Genomic DNA, 13,786 nt, shown 5'->3' on the forward strand with positions numbered 1-13,786 from the left:
TAGTGTATTATCATTTAAATATCAAAATTAGTTATTTCTATTGAATTTGAATTTTATGATTGGAAATTTAGAATCAAAGTGTAAGATAATAATTTTGTATTCTCATACAAATTAATGTCAACTTTTCCATCTTTCTTAAACACACATTAGAGTCAAATCAATAATTTGTGGATGGTAATCCCCATCGGTCAAGCTAGTTGCCTAAACTTGTTTTACGGAATCAGTTTATTTATAAAGGGATTATTTATTTACAGCCAAGACTTAATATTATAAAACTGAAATGCTTTGATTTTAACTAAAGAATACTTGTAAAATTCGGTTTTAAATCAATAAAAACTTGTTTACACTTGGCTTTATCAACTACGCGGTGTGGAAAAATACAGACTAATTTAAACTTAATACAGCAATCAATCAATCAATCAACATCAATCAACTATTTACTTAGAGACTAACATCAGTCTAATATCTTGAGTACGAGAGACCGCCGCTCACAGCAGCTGCCTGTCCGGCTTTGGTTGTTGATCTCCTCCGCCTCCTACAGCTTTTTGATCCTGTTTCATTAATACTATATCCCAGGCACCGCCCACATTGCCCGCCTTGGAGCACAAGTCCAGACTGATCTTGGCACCCACTTCGGCTGCTGCAGCTCTTAGACATGTGCCCTTGGCCATGTTGTAGACGGGACTGTCCTTGTTCCTGGTGTGTCGCCACTGCTGATCGCCAAGCATCTCATGGCACTTGTTAATGATGACCAGCGCATCGTCTGCAGCCTCCAAGCACAACAGCTTATCCAAGATGATTTCCGATTTCTCTGTCTCGTACCACAGTTGATTGGGTGCTCGGCCGCGACAGGGTTGCAATGTCAAACTACTGCCTTTCTTCCAGAATCCCTTCACCTTGGGCGCCACAACCGACGCACAAAGCTGTGTGCCCGCAAGACGCAGCTGGAAGGAGTCCAGATAGTTGCGCTTACGTGAATGCCAAGGCTGGAAAATGGGCGCTGCTGCTGCCGCTGACTTCTTTGGCTCCTCTCCAGGCACTCGCAACTCGGGATAAACATTCTGCAGATACCAGGCAAAGTCATGGCACTTCAGGCGCTCACGCAGCGCCAACCGCGCGCTTATGTCTCCAAAGTCATAGTCCTTCGGTACTTTCTCATGCTTCAGATAGTAATCCTTGTAGTTGTCCATCCAAACGTGCGCCAAACGTAAAGAGTTCTTCAACATCGTGTTGGCGCCATCTGGTGCCGTGTAGGGACGTCGCTTCCGAAAAATGTGTCCGACACGGGAGCAGGGCACAATCTTGATGGCACCGCCACATTGCCAAACACGGAAGGAGATCTCTATGTTCTCGCCACCCCAAATATCCATGGCCATATCGTATTCGCCAATGTGCTGGAAGTACAAACGATTCACCGCAAATAAACCGCCTGCCATCGTTGGCGAACGGAACGGTCCCTTGAAATCCTCCGGAACCTTGAGGGTGCCATCCGGTAAATGCTCCCAGCGAAAATGAAGTCCCCAATTGAAGCCACCGCGCACCAACGGACTCGACGTATACTCAAAGGTATCTGCATTTATAAGATCAATTACGGGCACCGCCAACGTGGCATTCTCCTGCTGCACCAGATGCATCAACGGCTCCAACCACTGACGATTCACTTCGATGTGCGAGTCGAGAAAAACCAATACATCACCACTCGCATCACGTGCTCCAATGACCCGCGAACGTATTAAACCCTCCCGCTGCTCGTTGCGTATGTAGCGCAGATTATCGTACTTAAGCCGGGCATGAAGATCGGCCAGCAGATGAAACTCAAGCTCCGGCAAATCGCTGTTGTCGTCCACCAGTATGATCTCCTTGAGCAGTTGGTCGGGGGTGCGTTCCAGTACTGTTTTTATAGAGCGCATCAACGTCATCTTGTGCTCATTATAGAAGCACATGATGATCGAGGCCTGAGGCAGCTCCATATCAGGCAGCTCCGCCTGACACACCTTGTGTCTGGTGTCGGGTATGTCGCGATAGAGTCCGATGTTGTTAGACACAAGCGCATTGAATGCATGATGCTTGTAACCAATGTCTCGAATATATTTATCCTGCTTATTCCGCACCACGCCTAGTAACTCGAGCTGCTTGGGCTGTTCCTCCGTGACCAGATCTTCTTTGCCAGAGTAGTTGAAGAACTCCGGTCGACAGCCAACGGTTACTTGAGCTTTGTAATTCATTTCAGCTCGTGGTGCAGTATTCCAGCCAGCCGCTGGAATAGAGCTACGCAGCATATGCATGTAGAGCAAAAGTCCCACTGTCCAAACAGCCGCAATTAGGAGCGAGCCGAGAGTGCAGGATTTGCATAGCAGGCGCTTGATTTGCATCATACGTGGTTAAGTGCGTCGTGTTAGTAAATCGTTCAACACCGTTTAAGCGAAACTTCATCACTGCATATCTTGCAAAGTGTAGTAAAACCGGATTTTATGCGGTGTCAATATTTTTTGTTGGCTAAGCTTAATTAAATTCAATTAATTTGCATACCAGCAGCTGTTATCGATATCGTGCCCCTATCGATTAGGTGAAGGCGTTGCCATTTCTTATTAGACGCTTTTGCAAAACTAGTTGCAAGCATTGGCGCATTCTTTGAAATTTTTAAGCTACCAGTTTTGTAGATGAGATATATTTATATAAATTCTGTATTTCCTATGTAGCTATCAGCTTCCTCAACAGCTGAGGGGCATGATTAGCATAAAAGATTTTGTTTTGCATCATACGCAAAAAGCCAAGTCTAGTCAAAAAATTGCTTAATGCCGCTGATTGACACTTCATCTATGCATGCCCAGAAATCTGTAGTAAAACCGGATTATATACGGAGTCAACATTTTTTGTTGCCTAGAGCTTCATTCAATTCAAATTATTTGCATGCCCACAGCTGTTATCGATAGTCAGTCCATCGCTTTAGTTCCAGAGTTGCCATTTTACAAGCTAGATGCGAATTGTGAAAAGCGCGCTTTCGATACCTTTTAAACATTATTGGGTTGCTTATTTGTGTGTAATTGTGGGGGATTTATAAATAAATCGTTCTTTATTTCCTATATAGCATTATGCGTTAAATACGTCTTTAATATTCATATAACAGTGGTTGCCTTCAAATATTTGTTACATTACACACAACGTTCAACAAAATGAGCTTTAAAGAAGGATACATATTATAATATATACAGATTATTTCTAACAAATTTGTGTGATGTAAAAAAACAACAAAAGAAAATAGAAATATAAAATGTTTTGTGTATTGCAGTATTGAAATGAGAAACATATTCGCTAACATCCAACATATTTCTATATGCATTTGGTTTTGCGTTTTTACGTTTAGGTTTTCTAAATATCCAAACAGTTTCAATACAATGCCAACGATCAATGAGAGATAGAAATAATGCAACAATACAATGTAGATATTCAAATTCTATGTTTAACTTACTAGTTACCTAAATGTTTGTTTGTCATATGGGGACGTTTATATATTTTGGTTTTTGTTCACACTTTTGTTTTTCGACTTAATCCAATCATTTAACTACATACATGGTTTTGTTTTTGTTTCATTGCATATTAGTTGCATGTTGGTTTTGATAGATAAGAAATCAATATGATTACGAGTTGCGCTAAAAATAAAAGTTAGATTTTTGTTATTATAATCTATGCGTATGTATATAAAGTTAATACATTTAGCACGAGCACTGATCCTTCACATGTGCTGCCTCGCTGCTGAGATTTGGCCGCGATGGTTGCGACGGTCGATGTTGCACCCCCCGATTCAGATGCATTTAGATCAAGACGACCCTCCTGTATGTTTTGATAGATTTTGCGTGCCGTTTCCAAAAATGCTTCCTCCACATTTTGGCCACTATTTAAATAAGATATTTTTAATTGTATCCCTCAGCATTTGAAGTCTCACACTTACGTCATGGCGCTGGCCTCCAAGAACATGAGTCCGTTCTCGTCGGCAAACTCTTTGGCCTCCTCATAGGTCACCTCTCGTGTGCTCTCCAAATCGGATTTATTACCAATGAGAAAAATCACAGTGCTGGGATTTGTGAGATTGCGAGTATCGGTGAGCCAGCTGCTCAAATGATTATACGTTGAACTGCCGAGAAAATTATTATTAGGTTAAATTTGAAATATTGTTTTTTGTTTTGTGGACTAACCGTCTAGTTATATCGTAAACCATTAGAGCACCTGCAGCACCGCGATAATACGATCGAGTAACGGCCCTAAAACGTTCCTGGCCAGCAGTATCCCAAATTTGTAGTTTAATCTTCTTGTCATCAACCTCGATAATGCGTGTGCCAAACTCAACGCCAATTGTGTGCGGACAGTTGGCCATGACTAGCAGAAAGAATTTAATATATTTGAAATATCGATCTAATATTGTACTTCATATTGTGCTTACATTTCTTCTCGGTAAACTGATGCAGTAGGCAGGATTTGCCCACGCCCATGTCACCAATAATGATGTATTTAAAGATATAGTTGTAGTTATATGGTGCTGCAGTCATCGTGGGACCTGTCAACGAAAAAAAAAAAACAAAACTGTAATGTTTTGATACATCTTTAGTTGCATCACTCGCACATTTTTCTAAAAAGTAGTCAAAGCGATCATATAGCTTGTTAACAACACGACATATTTTAGGCCGTTTGGCATCCATTTTTCTGCCCATTTGGCAACCTACTCAACACAATAACTGTTAGGTGCATTTATATATATACACAATTTGAGTTTTTTTTTTTCGTTTATCAAGAATTGTAATGGTGCATTAATTCGCTTCAGCGTCGCTTGGTTCTTGGTTCTGGTTGTCTGTCTTTTGTGGCATGTCGCCAGCGGAGTTTGCTGTTCTGCCCCCATTTCGGAGGGCTTGAAGCATGTGTTTGAACAGCAGGCCAGTTTATTTGTTTACTGTATTCCAACAAACCACTTGTTTAAAGTATGTGTCAGTTTTTTATTTTATTTTAAGGGGTTTAACCCTACTTGCAGCTCGACAGATAGTTGTGTTTTCAAGCTCATAGTGTTCATATCAATTTACCCCAATTGATCTTTACTGATCATTACAAACTTAAATAAATTTTTGATTAAGTGATAAGTAAAATAAATTGCGAGTCTTAAGAAAAGGAGCAAAAATATGACTTATTTGACCATTTATAAATATACAAATAAATATTCAAAATATGAGTGCATCACATTAAAGAATATGACGCAGTTAATGCAAGTTTGCGCACATCAGTCTTTTAGGTGAATCAATCCTGTTTATTATGGAATTTGTTCAGTTTAAATAACAACAACATAACAATATATTAAAATATTTATACATCTCATGTGTCATTTCAGTTAATTATTTTACAGAAACATAACAAAACTTATTTGTAATTTGTTAAACACATGTTGCAACCATAGATAACAATTAAGTAATGTTAACGATTATTTAATACTACACAATACATGCATACATTTTATCTTGTTTTCCAACCTCGAAATTATTACTAATGTACCCATATACCCCTACTATGTTTTTTTCGACGAATTCTTTTTTTTAAATCGCGATAAAAGCAATTCTATACTTATTAAAACACATTTGATATTATTCACACAGAAATAAATTGTAAATTGTAGAATATATTTAATTTTGATTGCAAAAATAAAGGCACAATTATTTTAGCGTCTAATGTTGAATTTCCCGTACCAATATATTTTCTCCTTAGTTGAATATAAAGGCTATTATAAATGATTAAATTTATGATACGTTAGGAACAATCGGAGCAACAATTTTTTTTTTTTATTCTAATTAAACAAATAATTTATATATTTATCACCAGACGTTTACATCTTTAATAATATAACTGGACAATCATTGTTTAAAATCTTTATTGCTTTATTGTAACACATTTTTAATGTCAAAAATATCATTATTCGGGTTCTCTTGGTTTTGTATGCTAGTTAAACAACAATCAGTACATCCATATAGAACATTGTTATATGAAGTGCGACGCATTCAATATATGTAGATTGAGTTCTTCGTCTTATCAGTCAGATCAGAGAACAATGAATGAAAGCTGGTGCTACTCTAAGGAAATCGCTACTCTGAAGGTTGACTCAGAGTATTGCCTTAGTAATAACGAGTAAGCAACAGTTGAGAGTGATCGAATTTGAGACACCTTTTATCCACTTCAAGATGATATATAACATTTGAGTGTTTGAACATATTCAAGATTTCGAAAACTTTTTTTTATAAAGCGACCGTAACAAAATATTTAATATTGTAAAGTTGTTATTAATGTTTTTACTGAAATGGGGTTTTATTTTGAATTGATTAAGATAATATTTTCCGCTGTCACTAAACTAGAATGCCCTTCTAAAATATTAATACCTAGTATAAAAAACTTAAGCTGTGCCTGTGTCAGCTATGCATGGAACTTGGTGATAACTTTAAAATGTAGAAGGAAAAATAATTAAAAATATTTGCATACATTGAACGATGTGTATGTGTGTATGTGTGCGTTTATGTGAGTATTCCCTAAAGCCCCGCCATTTGATAAACTAAACACAAGGCGCGCCCAGCCAGAAGACTAGACAAAAACAACAACAACAATTGGGGGGTGTTGACTAAGACCCTAATATCAATTACAGACACGAGAGAGGAAAAGTGGGTTGCCCTACAACCATAACAACAACAACAACAACATATGACGAGTAATTTTTATGGTACAAGGGAAAGTTGTCATTATATTAGAAATCAGCGACCGCCCCCTCCACTCTGATGGCAACACATGAGAAGAACTTGTATTTTATATTAATTGCAATCAAAATCTACAAAGTCTTATAATTGGCTTAAAAGCAACCCAACAAGCATATTACTCACCGTTTTTGGTTTTTTGTGTGTATTTTAAGTTGAGCTAGGGAGCAGACGGAATGTAGGGTGGCAGCAACGAGCACGGGGTTGTGTGGGGTGTACAAAGCGTATGTGTGTTTGTGTGTATATGTAAATCGCGTCTGTATTTGTTTGTATATTTCAATTCACCCACTGTCGTCGTAAAAACACAAGCACAGTTATGTGCTTATTCCGTTTCGACCACTTGCATAAATATACGGGCAAATATGCAAATCACTTAGATTGTATATTAATAATCTGCAAAGATTGAACCAGCAGCAAATTTCTTTTGCGTTTTTCTTGTTAGCAATTGTAGCGACGAATTTTCTAGCGTTGCCAGATTGCTGCACAAAGTGTTATAAACTGCTGCATTGTTGAACAGCTGTGTAGCACTCAAAGCTAGGGTTGGAAGGTGGCGTTTGTATACATTTTATTTTATTCTTTTGCAACACTGTGTTGATACCGCACGTGTTGTATTTTGTAGTTTAATACACATAGATTTGTGTGCTTAAAATGCAGTAATGTTTGTCAACGAAGTGAATGATGTGAAAATCTACAACTTGAGCGCCGGCAAATCGGTGCCAGATGTAAGTCATTGCATCTTCAATACAATGTAAACAATAATTAATACGTTTCTTTAAAGTGGCTTACCGACCGTCGCAAGCGCTCACAGCTTATGAAAAAGGGGGATTCTCGTCGACAAATAGAGCTCATACAGGACTTCGATATGCCCGGCGTTTGCACCAGCATACGCATGAGTCCGGATCAGCAATATATTCTAGCCACCGGAACCTATAAGCCACGTGTTAAATGCTTTGAGGTTTCCAATCTTTCCATCAAATTCGAACGGTGTTTCGACTCGGAGGTGACCACATTTGAGGTGATTAGCGATGATTATAGTAAAATGGTGTTCCTCCAATGTGATCGATATGTTGAAATCCATGCCGCACATGGGCGTCACTACAGATTACGCATTCCGCGTTTCGGTCGCGATATGAAGTATCATAAACCCAGCTGTGATATGTTTATAGTGGGTGTGGGCAGGGTAAGTAATTAATAATAATAATAATCCAGCAGGCTATTAAAGTATACAATTTTTAACAGGATATTTATCGTCTGAACCTGGAGCGTGGTCAATTCCTACAGCCTTACGAGACAGATGCCAGCTGCCTGAATGCCTGCGAAGTGAATCCCGAGCATCATCTGCTTGTGGTGGGTACAAAAGAGGGCACAGTCGAGGCCTGGGATCCGCGCAGCAAGCAGCGTTGCGCCACCTTGGATGTGGCTATGAAACTGCCGGGCGTCAAAGAGTTTCCTTCTGTCACAGCACTTAAATTCCGCAATGGACTTCATATGGGCGTTGGCACTGCTTCTGGACATGTGCTGCTCTATGATATACGCTCTCGACAACCATTACTCACCAAAAATCATCTCAACAATTTGCCCATCAAGCGCTTGGCCTTTAATCCAGCTCAAAATGCTGTTTACAGCTTAGATGAGGCAACATTAAAGTTGTGGGATGAGCAAACGGGCAAACAAATAGCATACGTGGAGTCGACGACATCGTTCAATGATTTTTGCACTATTCCCGATTCGGGAATGTTCTTCCTGGCACAAGAGGATGTCAAAATGCTAACATACTATGTACCAGCCATGGGACCAGCGCCACGCTGGTGCGCATTCCTAGACAATCTCACTGAGGAGATTGAATCTGAGGTGGTGGAAAATGTCTACGATGACTATCAGTTTGTGACACAAAAGGAGCTCGCCGAACTGGGCATGGAACATTTGATTGGAAGTAATCTACTCAAGGGTTACATGCATGGGTAAGTCATAAAAACATTTTTCTTTAACCCTCATTCAACTTAATTATGTTTTCAGATACTTTATGAATGTTCGTCTTTACAACAAGGCCAAGTCTGTGGTAGAGCCGTTTGCCTTCGATCGCTTCCGCAAGGAGAAAGTGCGACAAGAGATTGAAAGTGAGCGCAAGTCACGCTTGCAAATCGAATCGAAGTTGCCAAAGGTCAACAAAGAGCTGGCCCTTAAGATTATGGATGAACAGGCGAATCCTTCAAACAGCGCCAAGCAACGCAATGTGCCCAATCTTTTGCAAGATTCTCGTTTCAAGGCCATGTTCGAAAACACCGATTTCGCTGTCAACAAAGAAGCTGAGGAATATCGCTTACTGGCTCCTGTGCTGAATCGCCTGGACAAATCAAAGGCCAAGGAGCTGAAGCAGCGCATTGAAGTTGCTCATGTCGCTGAACTACACGCGGATGAGGTGCAAACACGCGAAGAAAGTGATAACGATGAAGATTTGTTTGGCTTCGAGAAGAGCAATTCCGAGGAGAGCAGTGGTGATGAGGCATCCTCGGATGATGATGACCGACGAGAATATGTGAAGGAAATGAAACAGGCCTATAAACAAGTGAAACAACAGTGCGATGAAGAGGAACAGGCAGAGAACGGGGAAGAAGAACCTGATGGACCAGATGATTATGTGTCTCCACTGGCCAATGTCAATGGTGACAGCAATAGCAACACTAGCGCACCACCATTGAATAAGCTGAACTTTAAACTAACAGCTATCGACAAAGAGCAGGGCAACACTGAGCTACAGCGTCGCATCAAGCAGGTCAGTCTGCAGGATCGTGTACGTGTCATGACTAGCTTGGAAGGCCAAGTGACAAATGTGGGCCGCTCAATTGGCAATCGACAAATGACATTTGAAATAAACAGGGAAAAGAAATCCCAGCACATTGCAAAGAAACGTGAGGCGGAACTGAAAAAGCATCGCGAAGAACGGCGCGGCATCGTGAGACCAATTAAATCGTTAAAACTGAAAAAAGTTAATTTTAAGTAGGACTTTGTAATCAAACATTTGCTACATAAAATATTTTAATTTATGTAAATTTTTCGTTCTCAACTATCTTCATTGGCTAAGTCACCAACTCGTATAACAAATTCATTTTGAAACTGCATTTTAGGATCGTCAATATCGAGTAAATCAATTGGATTTAAATCCAAGGGAATTAGCTTAAAATTACAATTGCCATGACTGGAAATGGGCTCTATACTAACATCACTGTCGGAAGAATCATCAAGTGAATTGGATTCGTCAGACATAACATTTGTTTCTTGCTCCGATTTGCCATCACTTGCTTCCTCTAAATTATCATTTTGGTACCCAAAACCCAGCTCTAAAGGTTTGGCATACATATTTTCGTTCTCTTCAGCTGAGTAATTAAAATTTGATAAGTTGATTTATTATTATTCCGTTAACTTACATAAAGACTGTTGTGGCACGTTCGCTATTAAATGTAGCAGGGCTTCTGTGACAGGTCCTGTTCTAGGTTCAGCCATTTTATCAAAATACATTTGGAAATATTGCTCAGCATTGGGAAGTTTGAGAGGATTTTCCGGTTTTCCAGTTTGTGTGCAGACTAACAATGCTGATTGCTCTGCACCCATAATAGAAATGAAAGAAACAAAAACAAATTTATGAATAGTAATTTTCAAACATGGATTGCTTAGGTTATTATTTGATTGCCATTCGCTTCTAGAACAAAGGTTCGATTCGAGAACTAATTATGAGAATAAAAAATGGTCGGAAAATGGTTCAAATCTTTTATCCAAAACTGTATATATAAAAGGTAATGAAAATAATCTACTAATTTTTTACATGCAACAGACAAATTTTTTAACTTTCACTAGATCGTTTTCTTTGTTCTCATTCAAGCTCCTTAAACTATACACATTAGCAATATCGTATCTAACACTTGTCGTACTCTTAAATGTTGCACAAAAGTTTCAATTTAAAAGTCGTGATTTATTAGCGGAAATTTAGTTGATATCTGTGCTAATTGTCTGGTATTAACTATTTATTATTCAGAGTAAACACTTAGTCAGCGTTTAGCGATGGTCGCAGATATCATTGCACTTTCTATAGAACGGATTCCTGAATCTATTTCTGTTTATTTCCCAATTTAAAGTCGAAGTATCGATGAGCTTTAATGCTCTTTGTTATTCGTTAGCTTTTTGACTAAAGCTCGGCTCTGACCGGTCTTAAAAGCTTTTTTATTATAGTTTCAGTAGACCGGCTTATGGATGGGCTTTATATTTTTAGTATAAATAGAGAGTCGTAGTAGAATTTTCAGCTTATTTCAAGTTTTTCCTTTGTGCCGCGTGGTTGTATCGTTCAGTGGTAGGTACTATTAAAAGTCAATTCAAGAAACGTGTGGTGCCCTTAAATTTTAAAGATAATTTATAAAAGGAATACGTACTGGATTATCACTAAGGGGGATTATTGACATAATTAGTATGTCCAAGGAGTGAAACTAACATTAAAACTAATTATTCGAATAGTGCTGGGAATACTTAAAAATCAAAACAATGGTTTTCTTAATTGACCATGAATGTTACTAAATTTATGATAATTATACATTTGTATATTGTTTTCAAAGTTCTCATTTAAATGTTGCGTGTCATTAAACAATAGCTACTGTATACTATATAGATATAGTTATTTGAATATACTGAATGCGTGTTTTAAGCTTCACTGAACCGAACTCGAAAGAAATAACAACAGCACAGTTTTTCCAACCATTACAAAACTCGATAATTGAGGTTTTGTGGCGAAAGAAATACGCCAAGCCGATGATGTTTTATTTAAACAAATAAAGTAACCGGTTTTATTTTATAAAAAAAAAGAAAATAAAAAATTGACACTATAACAAGAAATAGACAAGTGAGAACGCATTAGTCGAGTGTGTTTGACTTCACAATATCCTGTAGATATTATATAATTAATGGACAGACTTAAGAGCAGACGGATAGTAATAACTACTTTTGCTGTTAAATAATTTATATTATTTATAGTTCCACTTACACGAAGTGCTATACCCTCAGAGAATATAAATATTAATGTTGCTTCGCCAACTTGTCCAGTGCTGAACTTTAACATATAACAAAGATACTTTGACGTGAACATATACCATTTGTATTTGAGGCTTGGCTTGACTTGTCTTGACTTGAGTTGTAGTCGCCTAACAAACTGGCTTGACATTTTCGTTATCTGCTTCTCTTTGGGTCTTTGGACATCATCGACAAGGTCTTAACCAATTGTATGGTCGACTGCGTCGGCGTGTGAATTGATTGCTTTGTGAGATCTAATGGAGGTTATACAACTTGTTGCCTTGAACTTGAAGTGAATAAACTTGAGTTAGCTCCGCTCACGATTTCTATAATTCAGGAAATAATGTGCGTAATTCTAACATTGGCCGCTCTTACTTTATCTTTACTTCTCTTTTTTATAGTGTACTGGAATTGTACTCTAAACGTGATTTTCATTACATTTCTAATAGCCCAAAAACCAGTTTTCTGATTGTTTTTTTATCTAAAACTTTTTTAATCAGCATACAAATGCAACTTGGTTAGGTTTATAATTATTACGCTATACATCTCATACGTTTGATTTGTATATAGCAAATATAATATGTCATTGTACTCTTCGAAACGATTTATGACCAAAGCGTGCTTGAATTCGCAAATTTGACGAGAAGATTTTACATAGTATATTATTTATTTATTACCAGTTTTGTCGCTGCAACAAGAAATCTTGGAACAAGCAGTTGTTGACAATCTTAAGCTGGCCAAGGGCAAAACTAAGTGTAAAATTTATTATTAGACCCACTTCAGCGCCAATGCTAATTGATTAATTAGTCGAAACAAGCATATGCAATTATAGTAAATGCAAATAAATACTGATCTTTAATGAATACGGCTTTCTGATTATTTTAATTCGCCAACTGCTGAAAGCCATACTTTGTTGCACTACTACAACTGCAACAAAATTTACAGAGATAGGTTTTGACTTTAAAAACAAGTTTACAAAAACTGAAAATATAATAAAAAAGATTTTTCAGATATTCAATTTTGTTTAAAATTTTTACCCTTATTATTAAACAACGCAGGTTTAAACGAATACAAACAATTATATTTTATATTTATTTTACATTTTTTTATTTATAAAAATTAGTAAAGTGTGTAAATTAATAAGGGTTTTTAAGCCACATCATCTTCTAAAAGTTCATTACACATTTAAATATTTTTCATGAATTCCCTAATTTTAGCCACAATGTTCCGCTTGCTCTTGATTGCCGTCTGCCTGGCTGCCAGTGCTCATGCCTACTCCGAAGGTGCTCCAAAAGTTGCCTGTGGTGACCTTACACCCCAACATGGTGCACAACTGCAGACTAAGAAGCCACCATATAGCATCTCTGGTTCATCTCATGTCCGCAACAGTCAAAAGCTGACCCTTACTTTGGGTGGCGATGAGTTCATGGGCTTTATTATTCAGGCACGCGACGGACAGAATCGTGTGGTGGGACAATTCAAGGTTGTGGACACAGAGCACTCTCAGACTTTGGACTGCTCGGGACCTCAGGTAAGTTGCCAATTACAATCGAGTTTTTAGCATCTAACTTAAGGCAATATTGAAACCATTCTAGGACACTTTGACCCATTTGAATGCTAAGAAGGGCAGTCCACTGAGCGGTCTGACCTTTGAGTGGATTCCACCAGCGGGTTACACAGGCAACGTCAAATTCATGGCATCTGTGGTTCAATCTTCATTCGTTTATTGGGTGGGACGTGTCACCAAGGACGTTACTGTGGAAGCATAATTTGGTTGCAATAATTTTTCAAAATTACTTATTACATTTCTTTGATTTCCCATTTGTTTTTGTTTACTGGACTATTTGAAGGCTAATGGAATCCTTGTGATAAATATTCATGATTTTTGTGCATGTTTCAACACATTCGTGTAGGAAAACAGTATTTTCGCAATAAAGTCATTTACAAAACATAAAAACTAA

At 38.1% G+C, this 13,786-nt stretch overlaps 5 protein-coding genes across 7 annotated transcripts; 2 read left to right on the forward strand and 3 right to left on the reverse strand.

Annotated features, from left to right (window-relative positions):
• Positions 1-207: 207 nt before the first annotated feature.
• Positions 208-2,539, reverse strand: LOC132799001 (polypeptide N-acetylgalactosaminyltransferase 35A). The gene has a single exon (XM_060811098.1). It carries the CDS (start codon positions 2,373-2,375, stop codon positions 489-491), a length of 1,887 nt encoding a protein of 628 aa, XP_060667081.1. The 5' UTR covers positions 2,376-2,539; the 3' UTR covers positions 208-488.
• Positions 2,540-3,054: 515 nt separating this feature from the next.
• On the reverse strand, positions 3,055-7,254 carry LOC132799002 (ras-related protein Rab-14). 2 transcript variants are annotated; one of them, XM_060811099.1, is made up of 6 exons: positions 4,619-4,636; positions 4,439-4,552; positions 4,194-4,374; positions 3,950-4,132; positions 3,712-3,892; positions 3,055-3,650 (listed from the first exon to the last, which is right to left on the reverse strand). In XM_060811099.1, exons 2-6 carry the CDS (start codon positions 4,542-4,544, stop codon positions 3,639-3,641), a joined length of 663 nt encoding a protein of 220 aa, XP_060667082.1. In that variant the 5' UTR covers positions 4,545-4,552; positions 4,619-4,636; the 3' UTR covers positions 3,055-3,638. The 2 variants fall into 2 exon arrangements, with proteins under 2 accessions (XP_060667082.1, XP_060667083.1); XM_060811100.1 differs by lacking the exon at positions 4,619-4,636 and adding an exon at positions 6,900-7,254 and having other exon boundaries at positions 3,055-3,892.
• Positions 7,255-7,331: 77 nt separating this feature from the next.
• On the forward strand, positions 7,332-9,872 carry LOC132799000 (nucleolar protein 10). Its single transcript, XM_060811097.1, has 4 exons — positions 7,332-7,495; positions 7,552-7,953; positions 8,013-8,734; positions 8,790-9,872. The coding sequence occupies exons 1-4, from the start codon at positions 7,430-7,432 to the stop codon at positions 9,772-9,774; spliced, it is 2,175 nt and encodes a 724-aa protein (XP_060667080.1). The 5' UTR covers positions 7,332-7,429; the 3' UTR covers positions 9,775-9,872.
• On the reverse strand, positions 9,756-10,382 carry LOC132799003 (uncharacterized). Its single transcript, XM_060811101.1, has 2 exons — positions 10,199-10,382; positions 9,756-10,147 (listed from the first exon to the last, which is right to left on the reverse strand). Exons 1-2 carry the CDS (start codon positions 10,380-10,382, stop codon positions 9,834-9,836), a joined length of 498 nt encoding a protein of 165 aa, XP_060667084.1. The 3' UTR covers positions 9,756-9,833.
• Positions 10,383-11,050: 668 nt separating this feature from the next.
• LOC132798534 (defense protein l(2)34Fc) lies at positions 11,051-13,777 on the forward strand. Of its 2 annotated transcripts, none has more exons than XM_060810423.1 (3): positions 11,051-11,115; positions 13,043-13,356; positions 13,421-13,777. In XM_060810423.1, exons 2-3 carry the CDS (start codon positions 13,048-13,050, stop codon positions 13,592-13,594), a joined length of 483 nt encoding a protein of 160 aa, XP_060666406.1. In that variant the 5' UTR covers positions 11,051-11,115; positions 13,043-13,047; the 3' UTR covers positions 13,595-13,777. The 2 variants fall into 2 exon arrangements, with proteins under 2 accessions (XP_060666406.1, XP_060666405.1); XM_060810422.1 differs by having other exon boundaries at positions 11,058-11,119.
• The last annotated feature ends 9 nt before the right edge of the window (positions 13,778-13,786 follow it).

The sequence above is a fragment of the Drosophila nasuta genome, chromosome 2L, assembly GCF_023558535.2.
Source record: "Drosophila nasuta strain 15112-1781.00 chromosome 2L, ASM2355853v1, whole genome shotgun sequence".
Lineage (NCBI taxonomy): Eukaryota > Metazoa > Arthropoda > Insecta > Diptera > Drosophilidae > Drosophila > Drosophila nasuta.

Excerpts from the sequence above, each read along its gene's own strand:
- LOC132799001 (XM_060811098.1), bottom strand. The coding sequence starts at position 2,375 with ATGATGCAAATCAAGCGCCTGCTATGCAAATCCTGCACTCTCGGCTCG.
- LOC132799002 (XM_060811100.1), bottom strand. The coding sequence starts at position 4,544 with ATGACTGCAGCACCATATAACTACAACTATATCTTTAAATACATCATT. Across the intron at positions 4,375-4,438 it reads TCAGTTTACCGAGAAGAAAT|TCATGGCCAACTGTCCGCAC; the intron begins GTAAGCACAATA and ends TCTTTCTGCTAG. Across the intron at positions 3,893-3,949 it reads TTGGAGGCCAGCGCCATGAC|TGGCCAAAATGTGGAGGAAG; the intron begins GTAAGTGTGAGA and ends TTATTTAAATAG.
- LOC132799000 (XM_060811097.1), top strand. The coding sequence starts at position 7,430 with ATGTTTGTCAACGAAGTGAATGATGTGAAAATCTACAACTTGAGCGCC. Across the intron at positions 7,954-8,012 it reads TTATAGTGGGTGTGGGCAGG|GATATTTATCGTCTGAACCT; the intron begins GTAAGTAATTAA and ends AATTTTTAACAG. Across the intron at positions 8,735-8,789 it reads CTCAAGGGTTACATGCATGG|ATACTTTATGAATGTTCGTC; the intron begins GTAAGTCATAAA and ends TTATGTTTTCAG.
- LOC132799003 (XM_060811101.1), bottom strand. The coding sequence starts at position 10,382 with ATGGGTGCAGAGCAATCAGCATTGTTAGTCTGCACACAAACTGGAAAA. Across the intron at positions 10,148-10,198 it reads CGTGCCACAACAGTCTTTAT|CTGAAGAGAACGAAAATATG; the intron begins GTAAGTTAACGG and ends TTAATTACTCAG.
- LOC132798534 (XM_060810423.1), top strand. The coding sequence starts at position 13,048 with ATGTTCCGCTTGCTCTTGATTGCCGTCTGCCTGGCTGCCAGTGCTCAT. Across the intron at positions 13,357-13,420 it reads TGGACTGCTCGGGACCTCAG|GACACTTTGACCCATTTGAA; the intron begins GTAAGTTGCCAA and ends AAACCATTCTAG.